This window comes from Pelecanus crispus, chromosome 14 (genome assembly GCF_030463565.1).
Source record: "Pelecanus crispus isolate bPelCri1 chromosome 14, bPelCri1.pri, whole genome shotgun sequence".
Lineage (NCBI taxonomy): Eukaryota > Metazoa > Chordata > Aves > Pelecaniformes > Pelecanidae > Pelecanus > Pelecanus crispus.
Genome location: NC_134656.1, coordinates 323,463 through 342,700, shown reverse-complemented (window position 1 = coordinate 342,700; position 19,238 = coordinate 323,463). Strand labels below are relative to the sequence as shown.

Below are 19,238 nucleotides of genomic sequence, written 5' to 3'. Positions count from 1 at the left end.
TCCGTGCAGGTATTTGGGAGTGTGTACACGGGGAGCGTGCATTGCTCGCGTGCAGTCCTGGCCAGCGAGCGCACGTGTCTTCGTACTGCTCCCCAGGTCTGCATAATACAATGCCTTATCTTCCTCCTCGCCTGCTGTCATCCATTGTCTCTGTCTTTCTGCTGCTTGCTTTGCCTCGCCTATACATTTGTTGCATGCTTCATTAATCCTGATAAATATGTGGATTAATGCTACACAGGGCCGGGGAGGCTGGGCTGGGAGAAGCTCCAGGGATGCTGCCACCACTGAGCATCCAGCGCCCTGCGCCCGCTCCTGAGCGCTGGCACCCATCAGGCTGCCCATCCACCGGCCACGCTGGATGGCACTGCCGGGGCCCTGCTGCAGCCCCAGGGACAACGTCTTGCTGCGAACCCGGCACCTGCAGCTGTGGAGAGGGGAGACCGGACAGCCCTGGAGCGCGGGACAGGCAGGGAGAGGGGCAGTGGGCCCCTGGAGCTGCTCCCAGAGCTCCGTCCTTCCTGTGAAGCCTACAGCAGTCCTGGGAAGCAGAGATTGCCCATGCAGAGCTGCTCCATCCCGAGCACCAGCACCACAGCCACGCAAGCTGGGACAGGCACACAGGTGACAAAAAGTTACTGAGCTGTGGCCAGACCAGCTGGGGCTATCATTCCTCTGGTTACTGGAGACCTCTGCGCCCCATGCAGCCCCTGAGGCACGGCAGGGCAGTACGAGGGGCTGACATGGGCTGCACGAGCACTTGGCTGCTCCTTCTCCATGAGGAGGGTCCCAAGGGTGCGGCTGTCCTGGGGCTCCAGGGGCAGGAGGGGCCATGGCAGCACTGTGGGCGTCCCAGGCACAGGATCTGATCCGTGCTCTTGGGGCTGTTGGTGCTGCGATGCAAAGGAGCCCTGGAGACCGGCGGGGGCTGACCACGAACAGCACAAGGAGGCTTAACTCCCTGAATGAGTCCTGCTGCTCCGTGGTGAGAGAAGACAGCTCAGCAGCGCAGTTTTTGACATGCTGAGCTGGAGCTCACTCCCTGGGGAGCAGACCCTGAGTCCCCCTCCCCACTGGAGCAGCGAGGCAGGGGAAGGCACCAGCTAGCGAGGACAGCCAGGTTGCAGGAGTGACAGGGCCATGGCAAAGCACACAGCGACAGTGGCAAACAGTAAACTGATCTCCCCATTAGCCCTCATTAGCACGTGGCTGAAAGACAACATGAGTTTAAATTAAGAAGCCATCACAATGGTCCCAACTGTGTTACCGCTGTGCTCAGGAAGAGCACGACAGCTGCTATTTAATATACCTTCATGATCTGTCAGGGCATATGCACGCTGCACGGTGTAGCGTCTGTGCCTCACCACACACACGCTTCTGCATGGCTGCACCCCTCCACATGCAGCCAACAGCACCTGCCTCTGCATGCGCCCACCGCTGTGCACGTGTGTGCGCGGGGAGGGGTGGGCAGCCATGCTCAGCCCCGCTTCCAGGTGCTGCCAGCCTGGCCCAGAACATGGTGTACAGGTCTGCTGCTGGGGAGGAAGGGTGTTCCTCCACCCCCAGAACACCTTGCTGTGGCTCTGTGCGTGCCTTCGCGCTGGGCAATGGGGGTGTGCCCATGCCTGTGGTGACACAGCTCTCTCACATACGCTCACCTGAACCCCAGAGTCGTAAGGCAGCTGGAAGAAGCCTGGCTGGGGGCTGGCGGATCCGAGGAGCGGCAGGGCTCAGGCTGCTGGGGGGAGACAGCGTCATGCCGGGATTACTGCTACCAGCACTAGAAATGGTGATATTAGCACTCAGTATTTATACTGCATGTTCCTAACATAAGGCTTGCTAATGACTCCCACTGACACAGGGGAGCTGGTGGCTGTCAGGAGAAGGGGGGAAAAAAAAGCAACTTGCTCGTGGGCACGGAGGGAGACAGCACCTGCATGGTGGGGGGAGCTGATGCTGAAGGCGTGAGCTCACCCCTCTCACCAGACACAGGGCCCTGCTTGCAGGGGCTGAGCAGCCTGCTGGTGTCCCATGCTGCTGCCTTGCCTGCAAACTCATCTGCCAGCCCACGGTCCATGCCTGCCGGCCTGCAGGAGCCCGGATCAAGGACGGCACCTGGCCTTTGTGCTAGGACAGGCAGAAGGGCCGGCGACGGTCCATCCTGTGAAGGGGATGGGTGGCAGGCACTGCACCGTCCCGCAGTGCCTGGTGGGTCTCACACAGAGATGGGATGCTCCCACCAGCCTTGGCCAGGCAAGGAAAGCTGTGCCCATGGACTGATCGCTTTGTATCAGGCACTGCCAAGGCCACAGCAGAGACTAACATTCTCAGCCATGGATTTCCCTGCCAGGCTTGTGAATTTCCCACATACTTAGTGGCAGTATTGGAAATGCATCCAAGTGCATTAAGCCATTTCAGATGGTATTTACTATGCACCAACACCTGTGCACATCACACATCGGTGCAGTGAGACCCACAGGCGCTGCCCCAGGCATCTTGCGCAGATGGGGAGTGGCGGGCATCAGTGGCTGGGAACCGTAGGCTACGGTGGCGCAGGGCTGGGGCTGCTGACCCAGGAGGCCTGGGTTGCTGAGACCACCAGACCCCTCTGCCTGGGTACCAGGCACTCCCCACCCATCCACGCACAGCAGTGCCTGAGGCAGGAGCCAGGCACCACTTACAGCTTTCGGCACCACCCACCATTTGGCTGTCCTTAAGGGCAAGGTCTGGAGCCTGACTGCTCTGCGCTCACCTCACTGGAGGGAGAACACCAGACCCCCAAGACCTGGGAGCATCCTGCACGGCCTGGGGGATACAGCAGAGAAATGAGCGTGGGGATGAAGCACCAGGCACTCCTTCATTTCAAAGATGGTAAATGAGAGAAGGAAAGGTCATCTTCCTGGGCCCCTCACTGGAGAAGAAAGCTGCAGCACAGAGCTTAGTGTAGACCTGCTGCCTCAATTATTTATCGGTACCATGGGTAGAACATGTTTTAATGACATTTGTGCTGGAGCTCAGCAGTGCGGATCCGCACCAAGCCAGAAGGAATATGTCAGAGGCTTTACGGATGGTAAAAGCAGCATGTCAATCACAGTGGCATGCTCACCTCAGTCCCCGTATCGTGCTCCCCCTGCCCTGTGGAGAGCCCACCCGCAGCCCCTGTGATGGATTGATGGGCAAACCCACAGACACACAGTCATAAGTCACTAGGCTTTTTTATGGGTAAATCACAAGTAATAAGCTTTCCCACTAGAATTTGAATGACATCCTGGAAAATTATGCTCTGGTTTTACAGCAGATGATGGAAAAGCAATGGACTCCTTGGAAGGGGGTGCCCATCCTCCTGTCAGACAGCCACAGCTTGAGGCTGAGCAGGACCTCAGCACCCCATGTTGGGCAGCCTTGGGAAGCTCTGCCCTGCTGGGGACATTTGCCCGTCCGCCCACCCGCCCACCTGCCTTCCTGTCTGCCCCACGCCAGCCCTCCTCAGTCCTAGGGTGGTGCAGACCAGGAGCCGGTTGCGTGGGCATGGGCTAGTAGGCTGGGCAAGGATGGGGCAAGCCCAGCAAATGCAAACCTAAGCAGGAGATGAAGGGATTAGGACAGAGCTGGGGATCTGACCTGTGGCTGGGCTACATCGGCTCTGCACACAGGGGCCCATCACAGACCACAGGGGCCCTGGGGTGATGGGAGAGTGTTGCTGTGCAGAGGCAGCACTGGGTCTGTGCAGCCCTCACAGGACAGCTGGGCAGGGGAGCACGGCTGCCTCTGGGTCCTAGTAATGTCTGTTGCTGTAGTGGCAGGAAAGGGATGTGTCTACCTACCCTTGTAATCCTGCAGCCACCTTCTCTCTGCAGCTGGTGGGCCAGGGGTCCACAGGCCAGGGTCCCAGCAGCCAGACCTGGAAGCAGTGGAGGCTCCTGAGCAAGCCGGCTGGACATAACACGCCGCAGCACCTCCAGCAGCTTCCTGGAGAGGAACCCAGGACACCGAGCTGTGCTGCTGCAGCATCTCCAGCTCACCCGTGCATCCGACAGCATGCCTTGTTCTGGGATTTAAAGCTAATTGTTCCTAGTGTCTCTTTGCATTTCTGCTTGCAGAATGTAATTTTCTTCAGAAAATGCTCTTTTGCAATTACTGTGAATTACACATGAAAAGCAAATGACCACATATTGATTGGAGCCCAGGAAAAGCACCAGAGCCATTTAGAGTAGATTAACTTTTCCTGGAAAATGGTTTCACAGTTATTTAAAGAGATTAATCAGTTCATTTCAGGTCGTTTGCCATTGTTTCTATGGCCTAGCCTCCCCCCAGCACATGGCCTGGAATCTCCCCCTCTCCGTTGCGGGAAGAGCAGCGGCCTTCCCGGGCGGAGGTGTGCCAGGAGGAGGGAAGGAACCCTTGCCCCCGTGGTGCGTGCACAGGGTGCTGCTCTCCTGGTCCCTGCCAGCAAAGCAGCTGCTGCACCACGGCAGCCCAGGGCGTGTGCATTGGGCGCCTCCTCAGCTAACGAAAGTACGAGAGCGCTTCGCACCGGGTGCATCAAAGGAATTAGAGAGCAGCGTTTCTGGGAAGCAGCCCCCACTGCAGGCCAGGGCTGGGCTCTGGGCGCTGAACCTCCAGAGCACGCCGTGCCCGGACAGGCCCTGCACGAGAGCTGCACAGAAGGGCTCTGGAGAAAGCTGCAGGCAGCAGAGTGCAGCTCTCCACTGCCTGACAGCTGCCTCGGAGCCAGGGCCTGCCCTCTGCGCCGACGGCGTGCACGGGGTCCCCCTGCTCACGGGCATCGCGCTGCACCCTCACCCTCCTCCAGCCCATGGCGACGGCAGGCTGGCGCGGCCATCCAGCACCCTGCAGGCAGAGCAGGCTCCCTCCCTGAAATACTTCAAAGCATTTTTTTCTTCAGGAAGAAAGCATAGAAGTCAAATGGCTCCTGTGGTGGAATACTTTCCAAATGTCAACACAATCTGTGCTACATTACGGCTAAATGTGATAATCTTAACGCCTGGCTTCTTAATGTCAGTGGCACTGAAGTCTGATGGATTGACAGACAGCCAGAATGACATGCAGTCATAGCTGATAAGGGCTTTCTCCAGGGAAATCACAGCTTTTTAAAGATGTTGGCAGCTACTAGCAAGTACCTTTTTATTTAAAAGGATTACAAGCATTGATTGCACTTCCTGTTTTCTTTTTATCACATTTCTGCACCAAGTGAAGCTTGTGCTGTGAGCTGAGCTTTTCAGACAATTATTCTGGAATAATGAAGGCGTGTCATGTTGGCTGTAATGAGTATTTTCAATGCCTAATTTGCGTGCAATGTGAAGGGATTTCAACAGCTGCCTGGTTCCTGGCTAAAGGTGAGTGACTTCTGACCGCGGAGGAAGCTGCTGTAGGCTGACTCAGCTGGGGATAAATCGGGGTGGATTGTTTCTGTTAGCGATGCGTGCTTCCCCCAGCAGAAGAGGTATTAAAACTTCTCCAATTACCGTGGTTAAAACACTAGCTAAGGGGGCTCATTCTGCTTAGAAATGGCTGGTGCCTGCTCCCCCCAGCGAACAGCTGGACTAATTGATGCTCACCTGAGCAGCTCCTCTACAGCAGCGATGGAGACAGATGAAAAATACACGTCCATAAAACCGCAGTGTAGCTGGACAGGGCAGTTAACAATCCCCGAGCCACAAACACTAGCTGTCGCTGGCAAGAGGTGAGGGATGTCTAAGAACAACTGCTTGGCATCCTAACCACAAACGACTGGCAAACGCGCTAGCAGAAGAGGTGGATGGGCAGCGTGCCACGCTGCACAACCCAGGAGAGGGAAATGCTGAGGCGCTCGGCTCCTGGTCCCCTTTTTACCCTTCCTTGCTGCCCAATGTTGTGACATTAAACACCAGGTGCTGACCCTCTGCACCCGCGTTCCAGCAACGGCGAGGGAAGACTGGACCGAGGCCCTTTGTAAAGTTGGGGCTGTGCAATTACTGCGCAGGGGCCCCCTGGTTTTGCTTTGCGGTGTTAGTACAATGGCTGCATATCCCAATTGCTTCAGACTCTGCCCACCTGTGTTGGATCGAGCTTTGCAAAGCTCAAGGTCTTTCCCTAAGAATGTGAAGAACAGTCATTAAATCCACGCTCATCCAGAAAAGGATCACGAGGCCGGGTGAAAGCCCAGGACGTGTGAGTAGCTGACAGCCAGCCTGGCTGCTCTGCACAGCACCAGCGTCCTGAGCGGGAAGCAGCCCTGGCAGGCAAGAGGAACACCCATTCTCCTGGCACCTGGCGTGCTCAGCAAGATAAGGGGGAGATTTCAGCCCCACTGACTGACTGCCCAGGAGCAAGATTCCAAGGTCAAGTAAAATTCAATTATTTTGTTTCTAACTTCTCTGGCTGTGGCAACACATAGCCGTGACAGCTGCCTGGAAACTCAGCTCCCATCCCTGACAGTGAGCCAGGGGGAATACCTGCTGCTGCAGACCACAAACCTAGGTCACCTCTGGGATGCTGGAAACACTCCCGGGATGGGCTGGGAGGCAGCAGAACCACAGCGAGGAGAGAGCACAAACGAGCACGGCAGCACAGCAAGAACCCCCTAACAAGATACAGCTGCTGTCTTTGCACTGAGCACAAAGAGCAGAGATGCAAAACTGAGATTATGCTGAGCAGCAAGAGTCTGATACCAACCCTAAAGGAAGCTCAAGGGCTTGGTAAATGAAAGGATGCAGGGAGCTGTGATACCAGCTCTAGCAGAGGTGGTTGAAGGAGTCAGCTTTCTGGTGACAGAGCAGCTTCCTCGGAGGATATGGAGGGAGAAGCGATCACCTTCCTGAGCAGCATATTACCAACACGAGTGGGAGGCAGAAGCTTACACGGCCCTGCTTGCACTCAGTTACCAGGGATGTATTTTTCTCCTGGGGGTGCAGATATCACTGCCCTTTTTTCATTCCCCTTTAATGATCCCAGCGGATCACATCCATCTTTTGTAAATAACTCTCTGGAGGAGGCTTGGACTCCTTGCCTTCTGGAGCTCGCTGTGGCTCAGACCGAAGGTGTTAGAGGTGACTGCTGCAGCATCTCTGTGCTGGGGCCAGGAGCAGAGCTGCAGTATCCAGCTGCTGTCATAACACAGGGGGACCGACCTTGCAGGACTTGTTCAGAATGTGATAGTGACAAATGCCACCGTCCTCCGCCAGCAGACAGCCACAGGCTGCATCCCGTGTAGTGAGGATCACACCTCAGCATGATGGGTGGTGCGGGGGGTGGTGAGGGGGTGAATCGCGCGCAGGTGCCAGGAGCCCTGTGGAAGGATGTGGAGCACCGCAGGAGCCAGGGTACCCAGGGAGCAGCTGCTCTTCAGCAAAAATGCCAGAGAAAGCAGCACCACTAGAGCTGCCGTGCTTTGCTCCTGCAAAGCAGCTGGCCGCAGCAGACTTCCTTCAGGCAAGGAAACACCCGAAGCTGCAGGTGTCCGCACGGAAGGCACAGCATGGCCAGGTTCTGACTGCTGCCATCACCTTCCAAGAACGCAGCAGTTGCCTCCACATGCACCTGCTTTGCTCCTACAGGAGCCCGCTCTGCCCAGCGACTGCCTACTCTGTGCGCCCACTGCCCTGCCCCACACGGACAAACGCGGGCGTCATTAACAGGCTGGGAGCCCTGGGCCCACGGTGCTGTGTGCTCCACACCCCTGGGGCTGCCTCTGATGTGAGAAAACTGACCTGGGAGAAGCATCTTCACTCCACGCTCGTCAGCAGAGCAGCCCCTGGGTTTGCCTAGCTGGCCAGCTCAGTCCGTGGCTCTGAGACAGTCCTGTCACTGGACACCAGCCTGCAGAGCAGGACTGGCTGCTTCTCCTGCAGAAGCAAGGAGGAGATCAACCTGCCCTTGTCCTGCCCTGCAAGGAGCCAGAGGCTGCTGTGCAACCACTGAAGAGAGAGAAGTTGCTATAGAAAAATTTCCTCAAAAGGGGCTGTATTGAGGGGCATGGAGCTCTTAAAACATCTTCACAGATGCTTCTGCAATCAGAGCTCTCAATAATCCTCCTCTTTTGTAGTTAAGGGTCTGGTTCTGGCTGGCAATTTGTTGCTTTGAGCTCTCTCCATTCCTCCACGATATCAAGAAGCAAATCCTTCTCCATGGCCCAGGCTCATCACACTCCATGCTAGGCACTTGTTACCTCCTTCGTTAGGAGCACACTAACTGCAGGTGCTTCCTCCGTCAATGGGGAGTTCCTAGGGCAATCCTGATCCCCACGCCACCTGATCCCCAGCGTCCCAAGGTAGCTGGGCTGCTTGTTTGGGTGCCTGACATTGGACAGCAGGATTCAAAGAGCACATCTCTGTGCTGGCTTGCAGCTGGAACATGAGAGCTCTTGTTGCTAAGGTCCTGGGCTGAAAACCTGGGGTGCAAACACACAGCCACCATCAGTAGCTCTCTGCAAACAGCAACCAGCCGATGTGTCCAGAACTGCCAGAGCATACAGCTGTGAGTGCACTGCTAGCACGCTTGCTGTGTGTCGGCAGTTAACGATGATGCTCACAAAAAAGCCTGCTCAAGGCTGGCAGCTACAGAGGCACTTGCTGCAACTGTGGAAAGAAAAATAGTGCATACTTTGAGGTCTGGCAGCACACCTTGCATGTCTGAAAAACCCTCCGGCCTCAAGACTCCTCCCTTCTGTTACAGCATCCCACTAACTGCTGTCATCAAAGGTCACCAGATGCTTCTTCCGTAACATTTAGTGAATGATCAAGGGAGCGGGATGGGAGTGGAGGCACAGGGATGGTGAAGGATACGGAAATGCTTAAAGACCTCAGGGATCAATATGCCTGTTGCAGAGCAAGGACAGCAAGACGCTCTCTAAATGACTGTCACTTTATGGAGAAGTTTAAATTCTACCTGTGCTGTCTGCTGACCTACACTGATGCTACCACAGAGTTTAGCGCACATCCCCCTCTCTCTGTGCCAGCCAGCTGCTGTGTGCCGCATCCAGCCCTCCACCGCGTGCCGCCACCACGGACGGGTGCCAGCGCATTCGCAGCTGCGCACCTTGATGAGGCTTCCTGGGCCCAGGGACATTCACGCTTGTTTGCCATTAATACGTTGCTCGTTCCCCAGTCCCTTGCCATCAAGAAAACCACCAGCAATTGATTTGTCTGTGGTCAGGCTAGTGTCATTTATTTGCATTATTCCAGTATTAAAACTGAGTATGAAGGAGATTTTTTTTGCTGCAGCCAATAACTGAACACTGCCATAATACACGCCATTACCAACATGAGAACGGGGCATGGTAGCAGAACCCACTGACAGTGGCCAGCCGTATTGAAGCTGGGAAGCAGTGCACGAGCAGGATCCGTGCTTTGAGCGATCAGCTGGTCAGCTATAAGGCTGTCCGTGACTTCAAGAGAACAACACTAAAGATGCACTTTTTAAAGAATGTTAAGGAACTCTGTTGGCTGAGACAGAAAGATCATGACAATGCATCACGAAACTTTCTGTTGTCGCTTGGTGTGAAGTTTGCCTCTTGTTCTTTCTGCCGTTGTTCTGCAGGACTAAGGAACAATGACCCCCTCGCAGGACAAGCCGCTGCCGCCCTCCCACGGGAGCAGCGCTTCTGGGGCTGCGCCGAGCCTGCGCCCGGCTGCAGCAGCTCAGATCCCGGACCCCGGTGCTGGGGTGGCTCCGGCCGGGAGCTGACGTGGCAGGCAGGCACCACAGCCAGCCCGGAGCATGCGACCCAGCACCTCGCGCCACTGAAAACACAACCCCACTTTCTCCTCTTGAAGAGACAGAGAAAGCCAAGGGTATTTTTTTTCAACATTTCCTACAAATTCAGACAGAAAAACTGACCTTTCTCTTGAAGAAGCCCTTTCTGATGAGCATTTCAATGAAAAATGGGAAGAAGCCAGAGAAGCAGCGTCCCGCCAGTGGGGACTTGCTGCAGGAGGCAGGCGGTTTGGCTGCCGGGTCCGGCAGGGAACACGCCACGCCGGGCTGTGCTGCAGCCTGTCCAGCCGGGAGGGCAGCCAGCCCGGTCCCTCTGGGAGGCACTGATGGGACCACACTGACAGCGCAATATGAGGAAACAAAACAAGAGAAAATAAGCAAATAAGACTCATGCTAGACGACAAGGAAATAATTTATTTCCAGGTCCTAGAAAGACCTTGAAAAAATAACAAGGGTGAGGAAATCAACCTCCTAATTTCATTTGGGTAGAGAAAGAAAACCAAAGTGACTCCATCAGACATTGTGGCAGCTGCCAGCTCCTCCTGCCAGGTGCGGGTGGGCAGGCAGCGCGCAGCAGCGCTGTGTGCAGCGGTCGGCTCGCTCGGCACCACACCTCCCATATTTACATGTGGGATAGAAATTAAAACGCAAGCGTGCGTGCATGCACCTTGGGAAGGACTGGGTGGTCGGGGATGGGGAATAACCCAGTGGGAGGGTTGCTAAACACGTACCCTGTCAGACCCCATCTCCTACAGACAGAGCCCTGCTATTGCACAACACTTTTGCTAGAGGAAGGGCCAGCTCTGGAGGGGCTCGGGCACAGCTCTTCAGCCCAGAGAGAAAACACAAACACATTCCTGAGGAAAGAGAGGGCTTGCTCCATTCTCCTGTTCAGGGCATTACCTGCCTGAGACGGCATGGCCAGAGCCGGCACCTGAGGGCCAGCGCAAAGCAGCCCGTCGGCCCCGCTGCCTCCCCAGCATCATCACAGTGAACCAGCAGCACGCTGGGGTGTGGGTGCCAGCAGCAGGCACCTGCTGCCTCCTCCAGGGGGAACCGGAGAGACCCTGAGCAGCGAGCAGCTCCCGGTGCCAGCGCGAAAGCCAAGCTGTGGCTCCTGCATGGGCAGACGTGGCAGCAAGCAGCGAGCAGGAGCAGCCGAGGGCAGGAGCCGTGGCAAAGACGCATCCTGTCCCTCTCTGCTGTCATGTCTCTCGCTGCAGCCAAAGGATCAACACCAGCAGCTGGGAAGCAAAACACAGTAAAAAATGAACACGCATGTACATTTACATTTAAACTTTCTCCAAGGATAGAAAACACTGTGGCTAAACTAAAAGGACAAACCCAATGACAAGCCCAGGATGTCAGGCCTTGAGAGACCTTATCAGTTACCTATCAATGATATAATTGATTTTTTTTCCAACATGAACAGATAAGGAGCTGCACTAGCCAGCATGGCCTGAGAAGCTGCCTGCGGGCATTGCTCAACACGCTGCTCAATTTACCCTGGGGGAAGTCAGCGGGCTGGAAAGGCGCAAGGCACTGAGCGCTTTCCTCCAGCATCACCTGCAGCCCAAGGAGCAATGGCCATCCCGCCGGCCTCCTCCTGACCTGCCTCTCGAAACCAGAGATTTCGTGCAAAGGCAGCCCCGCTGCGGGAGCTCATGCAGGCTTCTTGCAGGGCACTGTGCCAGGGTGGGGACACCCTGGGTACCCCGAGGTGTCACAGACCCCCTGCCCAGCCTGCAGCAACCAGCTCGGCTGTGCAGGAGCGCCAGCAGGATCTGGCCTCACGCACAGGTACCGTGGATGGCTTTTCTATTGCTGATGGTGATGCTTTGCTGTCAGCTGGGTGCTGTCAGCAGGAATTATCCCTCCAAACCAGGGGGCTGGGGGTCTTTTGCGCCCTACAGCACGGTCCTCTAGCCAGGATGCAGCTCTCCCGCACCACTGAAGGCCAGGGTGCACCAACGTCCCACCTTCTGCCCTGTGCAGCCCACACCGTTTGGTAGGAAGCTAGTGCTTGGCCGAGAGCCCTGCAGACCCGGGCCCCGCCTGCCCCAAAGGGCTGGCAGAACCGACCCAGGGAGCGCCGCTCTGCGCCCCTTCGACAGCCCTCCCCAGCACCGCGGCTGCTCCATGGCTCAGGCCACGGCACCGTGCCGCGGTGGCGGGCGGGACGTCCTCATCCATCACCGGGGCCGTGGGGCACATCAGGACCTCACAGACAGCATCCGCTGTGCAGGGAGGGCGAGCCCCTCAAATCACAAGCATCTTTGATAATCACAAGAAAGGTCTAAAAACTGAGAGGTGAAGCAATTGCAGCTTAGAGACAAAGTGTGTTTTGAAGGGAGCTCTAGTGCAGCCGTTGCTCCATGCAGGACGTGACCTCGGAGCCTGCACCCAGCACGCGCATCCCCAGCATGGCACGCTCCCTCCGACACCGTGCCAGCAGCCGGACACTGCAGAGGAGCCCACGTGCAGAGAGGAGGACTCCAAAAAGTGAGTGAACCTTAAGTGGGGAAAAAAGCTGAAGAGAAGTTAAAAGCTTGTTTCCCTCTGCAAGGAAAGCTCTTAAAGAAATCAAAGCACTTCAAATGCTCTGACTCAAGTGACAAAAACAATTTAGACAACAAAAGACTCCCCATTTGCTCTAAGACTCCCCATTTGCTCTTCCTCTCCTGAACTGGGCTCACTGAACAGATCTATTTAAAAGATAATTTGTGGGGGAGAAACCCCCTCCAAACTCTCTTGAGTTACATTTTCTCTTTCTTAAATGAATGCGTAGTACTTTAATGGAGACTAGTATTAAGGAGATGAGACTGCCACAGCGGCTCCTTTGGGCACCCCAGCCTTGCGTGCGCCATGCGGGTGCAGAGGTGCCCGGAACAGGAGGCAGCTGCCGAGGAGCACGTCGCCCAGCGCTCCCTGGCCCCGCGCTGCAGCCCCTCTCCAGCAGCCGCGGAGCCCGGCCGGGGCGCACGCTGTCCCCGCGCGGCACCTCATGGCACGGAGCCCTGGTCCAGGAGGCACCGGGAGCCTCGCGGGGGTTGGCGGGACGGCTAGGACTCCTCGCTGTCCTCCTCGCCCCTGCGCCCAGCGTAGAGCGCTGCCAGCTGCCGGAAACGCGGCCCCCAGCTCCCCAAGTAGGAGAAGTCCTGCTCTGAGCCGCTGGACCAGGTGTTGATGGAGCTCAGGGAGGGCACGGGGGAGTCCGAGCCCTCAAAGGCGTAGGTCTGGAACGAGTCGTAGGGCGGCACGGAGAGGTCCTCATCCGCCTGCTCCACCTTCTTGCAGATATAGTCTCTGAACACGGAGAAGTCCAGGTCTGGGCTCTGCACCCACTGTGGGAGGGCGTGGAGCTCGGAGGCCGTGTTTCCGCTCGGGCCCCCCTCTCCCGGCCCTCCGCCTCCGTCGCCGCCTTTGATCTCACTGAAGTCGTAGAGGCTGCGCAGGGCTGACATGTCATAGGCCTCTGTGTCCTGCTCGCCACCCCCTTCGTCGTTGTATTTGATGACATTGTCTCTCATGTCCTCGTCATCCTCGGATGTCAGGTGGCTTTTGTGGTGTCGCTTCAGCGTGAGGATCAGAAGAACCAGCACTGGGAAAGGAAGAGACGGTCAGACGGGAGCAGGGGCTTGTGCACGCTGCGCTCCTGTGGGGCGAGGACGGCCCGTGCTCGGCAGCAGGGTGCAGAGGCACAGCACCCTCCGGCACGGGGAGCCCCGCAGCCGAGACCGCCGGCATGCCAGCCAGTTCCTATCAGGCAGGCTCATCAAGTAGCAGCTGTGCTGTGTCACTGGCTGGGAGAAAGGTTTGCCCGGGCTCCAGTGCAGACCGGGAGCTTCCTTTCCCATGCAGCACGACCGCTGAGACAGGAGGGACAGATGGATGAACGCACAGCTGGACAGACAAACGTATGGATTCTGCAGAAGATGAGTAGGAAAAGGGGGTGCATGAATCACAGCAGCAGCCAAATGTTGGGAGGGTGAATGTGGAGCAGATGGCACAGAGCCTGAGCAACGAGCTGCAGATGTGTCCTGGATCATCATCCATTCATCCCATCACCTTTAAAGCACCGATGTGCACTTTATTCGTTTGGGCAATTAGGCAGAAATTTGTTTGCGCTGCGTTGGAAAATGAAACCAGTGTAAAGTGCACCCTGTGGGAAAGGGTTTTCTAAACGGAGACACAGCAGGAGACGGGGAGCAGAGGTGTGCCAGGGAGAGGAGACTTAGCTGAACAAAGTGCTGGCTACCGCAGATGTCCGGGCAGCCCTCAGGAGCCAGCTGTGAGCCAGCACCGACGCCGGAGGGCTTTTGGCAGCAGCAGCATCCATCAACTGCCCTATGCTAAACCTGAGGGCACTGCCACACCCCTCTCAGAGTCCCTTCCCACGGCACACAAGCCCACGCCTCCCCTGTACCTTCACACCCTGCCACGGTGGCCCAGCACAAGCTTGTGTCAGTGGCAGCCAGCAGCATTCCCAGCCCGACCTGGGCAATGCTCCGGTTTGTGTGCACCCCAGCTCCACGTCCTGCCCATGTGCTCATGCACACTCTAACGTTGACCCTCCCAGCACTCCGAGGCAAGAGCACAACCGTGCGCCCCACACCTGCTGCCCATGGCCACCACGCTGGGATGCACATGCGCCCTGTCTGCTGAGACACACCTGCTGCGAGCACGGCACGGCAGCCTGCGACCAGCTCTCGGCTCCCGCGCAGCGAGGCAGGGAGCAAGCCAGCAGCTCTCCAGCCTCCGCTGGGCAGCAGCCCGCCTGTGCGCAGGGAGCCCTGCTCTGGCTGCCCTGCTGAGCCCAGCGCGTGGGAGCTGGGGCAAACATGGGAGCTTCCCTGATGGTCCCCCCCGGCAGGGGGACGGGCTTCCTGCCCCCCACGCTGCAGCTACCAGCAAGGAGAGAGGTGGCAGAGGAGCCTGCGCTGTGCCCGCAGCAACCGCCTGCGCTCATTTGTGTGATGCTGGATGGAGAGGAGACAGGACAGGAGGAGGCCGGGGGACCGGCAGACACTCACCGACCAGAATGAGGACACACACCAGCAGCGCGATGAGAGCACCGGGGCTCAGCGTAGCTGATACGACATAGGCGGTGCTGTTGCAGGACTGGATGGCCCCGCTGCTGTCACAGCCGCAGATGCGGATAGTCAGAGTCCCGGTGCTGCTGAGGGCTGGAGGGCCGCTGTCCACCACCAAAATGGGGAGCAAGTACACATCCTGCTCCTGGCGATTGAAGCCCATTCTTTGCGTGTGCACCGCAGCCGTGTTGTCTGCAGGGAACAAGTAAACCCACAGCAAAGTCACTCCCATAGCACAGCCAGCAGGACTCGCTGTGAGCTCCTCCACACTCAGGATGAACGCTCGGGGTGCTGGCAGGCTGCTACCACTCGCACAGCAGTTGCTCGTGTGCCAACTCCACCAACCACCCGAAGAGGGGATGGGGCCTCCCTCCTCTCCATTACAGGAGAGCAAGGAGCGAGCTCGTGGCTCCCCTGCACTGCAGCCCCTCAGCAGCCCGAGCGCCTGGAGGTGGCCAGCTTGGCTCCAGCACACTGGGCACCTCGGGGCCAGCCCAGTGTCTCACCCGCCAGCGTGCCAGGGCATGGCAAACCCAGCACAGGGGCAAGAGCACGCAGGTGCCTGAGCCATGCTGACAAACAATGCAGTTGGAGCAGAGAAAGGGAAGAAAAACCTTCCAGAAGACCCTCTGAGAGTAGCACAGAGCAGGAATCAGGATAAAAATCTGTTGCTGACATGGGGACCCCCTCCTGACCCAGCCTGGCCCGCTCAGTCCAGAGTGGATGGGGGTCTGCAGATGGCACTGAACCTACCAAGAGCAGTTACTGCTTCCAAAGCTGGGAGCCATGGGTGAAGGGTCCTGCTTCAGATGGAGGGCCGAACACCCCCCAGGATCCTTTGTAACTTCTGAAGGAGCAGGCAGAGCTCCTTCCAAGCCTCCCAACCGAGCCAGCCATCCTCCTCTCCGTCTGCTCAAGCCCTGCTGTTTCAGGGGCTCAGCCGGCACAGTATAACCCATTACGATCCCATTAACATGGCCACTTCATGGGCCCCTCCAGGGCCCCGGCGCCAGAGATGAACCCAAGCAGCAGCTGCGCACAGGCAACTTGGAGCAGGGACAGTAGGAACAGGGACTGCAAATCAGCTCAGCTCCCTGCTCATGTGTGCTACTCGCTGCCAGCCAGCAGTGGAGGGGTTGAATAGGAAGGGGTTGAATAGTAGCTGAACAATTGTGGCCAGATGTCAGAAGTTGCTGCCGACTGTCTGCAGTCTTTATCTAATAAAACGTAAATTGGCCCGTTCACAGCAAGGTGCTACTGTCTACAGACTCTTTCCTCATTGCACCTGATTTATGCTGGACTGGCCCCTTTCTGTATCAATCAGCTCTTCGATCGGAAAAGACATCTATTCTAATTCTGGCTCTTGGGCTGCCTGCCACCACGGAAATTGCCGTATGGATCGGGTGCTGCATGGCAGCACACGGGGCACGGCGGGGACAGGAGGCGAGCCAAGAGCAGAGCAGAGGGGCAAGCACATGCTGAGCCGCAGGACAGGGAAGGTCCACCGGCCAGATGGGAAGCAGGGCAGATCCCAGAGGTGCCATGCAGCAGCTGGGGCAGAGCAGAGCATGGAGCCCATCTCCCCCCACCCTGGCTGCTCAGAGACAGCCAGGACCCCAGTGCTGAGCCCTTGCCCAGCTCTCCCAACACAAACAGCAGAGGTGATCTGCCCGCGGGACTGCTGCAACCAACCCCAGCAAAGGCCAAGCGAGGGCCAGGCTGGTCTCTGCTTCACAGCAGTCTGGAAGAGGAAGAGCTGGGGCAACCTGCACCCCCTCCCCCCGTCCCCTCGCCCCCGTGCTGACACGCAGGTGCAGAGGCGAAGCCCACCCAGAGCGTGCTGGAGCCAAGCAGGGCTAGGTGCAGCAAGAGCGAGGAAGATGGGCTGTCTGCGCCCAGAGGGGAGACAGCAGTGCATGGGCTTGCGCCCAGAACAGCGCTCAGCTGTCATGGTGCCAAATACCAGATTGCTGCTTCCTATAGTCAGGTTTCTGGACTCATCCCACCAGAGTTTTATGTGTTGCCAGAATATGGCCATGTTGCTGGGGAGAGCAGAGCTTTTGGCACCCTAGATGGGGAGAGCTGGGATTCCAGCATAAAGGAGACAGGGAGAAAGTCATCTCTTCACCTGAGAGCACAGGTCTGCCTTGAAGAGCTCAACGTGGGAAAGGCAAGGACACCAGAGAGAAGACCACACCAGCCAACATTTGGAGACGGCACTGAATGCCACAAGGGTGATATTCAAACCCAGATCTAATTCATGCACGCAGAACTGTGCTACAGGTCACTAGAAAAACTCTTCCCTTGGATGTAGCATCTTTTATCCATTAAGGGAATTTTCCAGGTAACTTCACTCATCCCTGCTTGCAGCAGCAGACTTCAGGCAGGCAACATCCTCAAGAGCACAGAGCAGAAAACAGCAATAAGGCAAATACTTGTATACGTCAATCTGGGGACAGTTTGCCTCAGAAGGGAGACACTGCCTGCAATGTCAGCACTCCACCCGCAAGGCTGCAGCGCCCAGCACCAACCCACGCTTCCCGAGTCAGAGGTGATCCGAGCGCTGCAGCGTCACCAGCCCACGCAGGGGGTTGCCCACAGCAGGGAGCACGGTCTTTCTGCACCACACGCATTACCTGGTTTCTCTGCACACGAGACAGGGACCACCGGCCCTCCACCTGGGCAGCCACCTGGTCCTGCAGGACATCTGCCGCCATGGCTGGGGCTCCTGGAGCAGCACGTGGCCCCAGCACAGAGGCCGCTCGGCAGAGCTGTCAGGAGGAGCAGGGGAGCACCAGCCCCACGGGCGGCACAAGGCTGAAGCAAGTGCGGCAGCCTGCCGGCAGCAGTCTGCTGCAAAGCTGCCTATTGCTTACCAAGGGTGAGCTAGGAAAAAAATTATTGTTATGCTAATCATTTGCACAAAGGTAACAAGATCTCATTTGGTGCTGCTCCCTCGGCTTGCTGCAGCGTAGCAGGGAGATATAAATAACATTAATGGCACCATCTCAGCAAGAGGCCAGCACTAATTCCTAGCTAGTCCAGCTAAACATAAGCCTCGGGCATCTGGATCCAGCGGAGATGAAGCCACGGGACAAATGGGACAGATCCACTTGCTGTGAGCGAGCAAGGCTCTGGCCCTCAGCCCAGGAAGGTCCCTACACTGGCACCATCACACAAATCAAGTAACCAGCCTGAGCTCCTGGTCGGCTCCTGGCTCAGAGCATCCCCGTGCACGCAGCCCTGTACCCCCCACATGCTGCTCAGCCTGGCTCTAGCCCAGCTCTGATGAAACGCTGTGCTTGGGCACTCTTCCAGCTGCCCGGGCGAGCACCCCTTTAGTGCTGCGTAAATGCAGGCATAGCACCAGCTCCTCACCTCTCTGGAAACGCAGCAGAAGGCTAGCGACTCCCCTTCTGTTTACAGCCAGCTCCAGCTCCTGTTAGGGAGGAGGACCTGCCACAAGGCACACTGTATTTTTAGAAACAGTCTCTAGAAATCAAGGGAAGTACATGTGCAAGTCGCAGAGAGACAGCCACTAACCTCAGCTCAGCTGAGACTGCTCAGACAGCACATCGCACTGCTGAGCCCCCTCACCTCCAAGTACAGCAAGGAGAAATATTTTCACTGCTGAACCCACAAAATCAAAATAAAGCAGTGAGTACTTAAATGTATTAGCAGCATGACAGACAGCTCTGCTTTGAGAAACCTGAGCTCAGGAGGGCCTGAGGTCTTGCTCTGTAGCCCAAAACTCGGTGCTAGGGAGAGACAAAAATCACAACTACAAAACACCGTTTCAAACATCATGAAACTACATTTCTTCTCTTGAACAGGGTGACACGAGCACTTCCTACAGGAGGGAGATGCACAGAAATTTCATGTCTACACCTATGACATTGCTCACCAAGGCTGGACGGCCAAATCCCAGTCTGGCGGAGACCAGCCCTGCAGGCACCGAGATGGCTCCAGCCTCCTGCCTGCTGCCCACCCACTGTGCCCGCCGCTCCCCAGGCACCCTGGACAACTGTTTTCTCTATCGGGTGTTTACAGCCATTACTTGCAAACTTGTTCTGTGTTCCCTTTTGAGATACTCCAGAAAAAGCAGTGCTGCTGCCATGCAATGTAGTCTATTTAACCATAGAAGTGAGAAAAATTTTGCCCCAATCTGGGAAAATGTATCGTGGAAAATGCATCCTAGAAAATGCATCCAAAACGACTTCCTACAAAACAATGTAATTTCTCTGTATGGTTGTTTCTTTACATGCAGCTGACCCAAGCCAGTTGCTTCAGGATGTGTGTCTTGGTGTAGATTTGTATCAGCACAGCCTGAGTCATTGCAAAGAACAGGCAGGCCTGGCCTCTCGTGTCTCTTCCTCTGCAGCAGCTTTCTGCTAAGTCCATTTTTGGGGTCATGGGGTTGAGGAGCAGTATTTC

The 19,238-nt window shown here is 56.8% G+C and overlaps 1 protein-coding gene across 1 annotated transcript in view; it reads right to left on the bottom strand.

The window, feature by feature from the left end:
- Window positions 1-12,773: 12,773 nt before the first annotated feature.
- CDH22 (cadherin 22) overlaps window positions 12,774-19,238 on the bottom strand; it is a 55,637-nt gene continuing 49,172 nt past the window's right edge. Inside the window, exons 10-11 of the mRNA XM_075721395.1 lie at window positions 14,745-14,996; window positions 12,774-13,312 (exon numbers count right to left, since the gene is read on the bottom strand). Coding sequence (XP_075577510.1) covers window positions 12,774-13,312; window positions 14,745-14,996 — 791 coding nt within the window. The remainder of the gene's footprint in view (window positions 13,313-14,744; window positions 14,997-19,238) is intronic.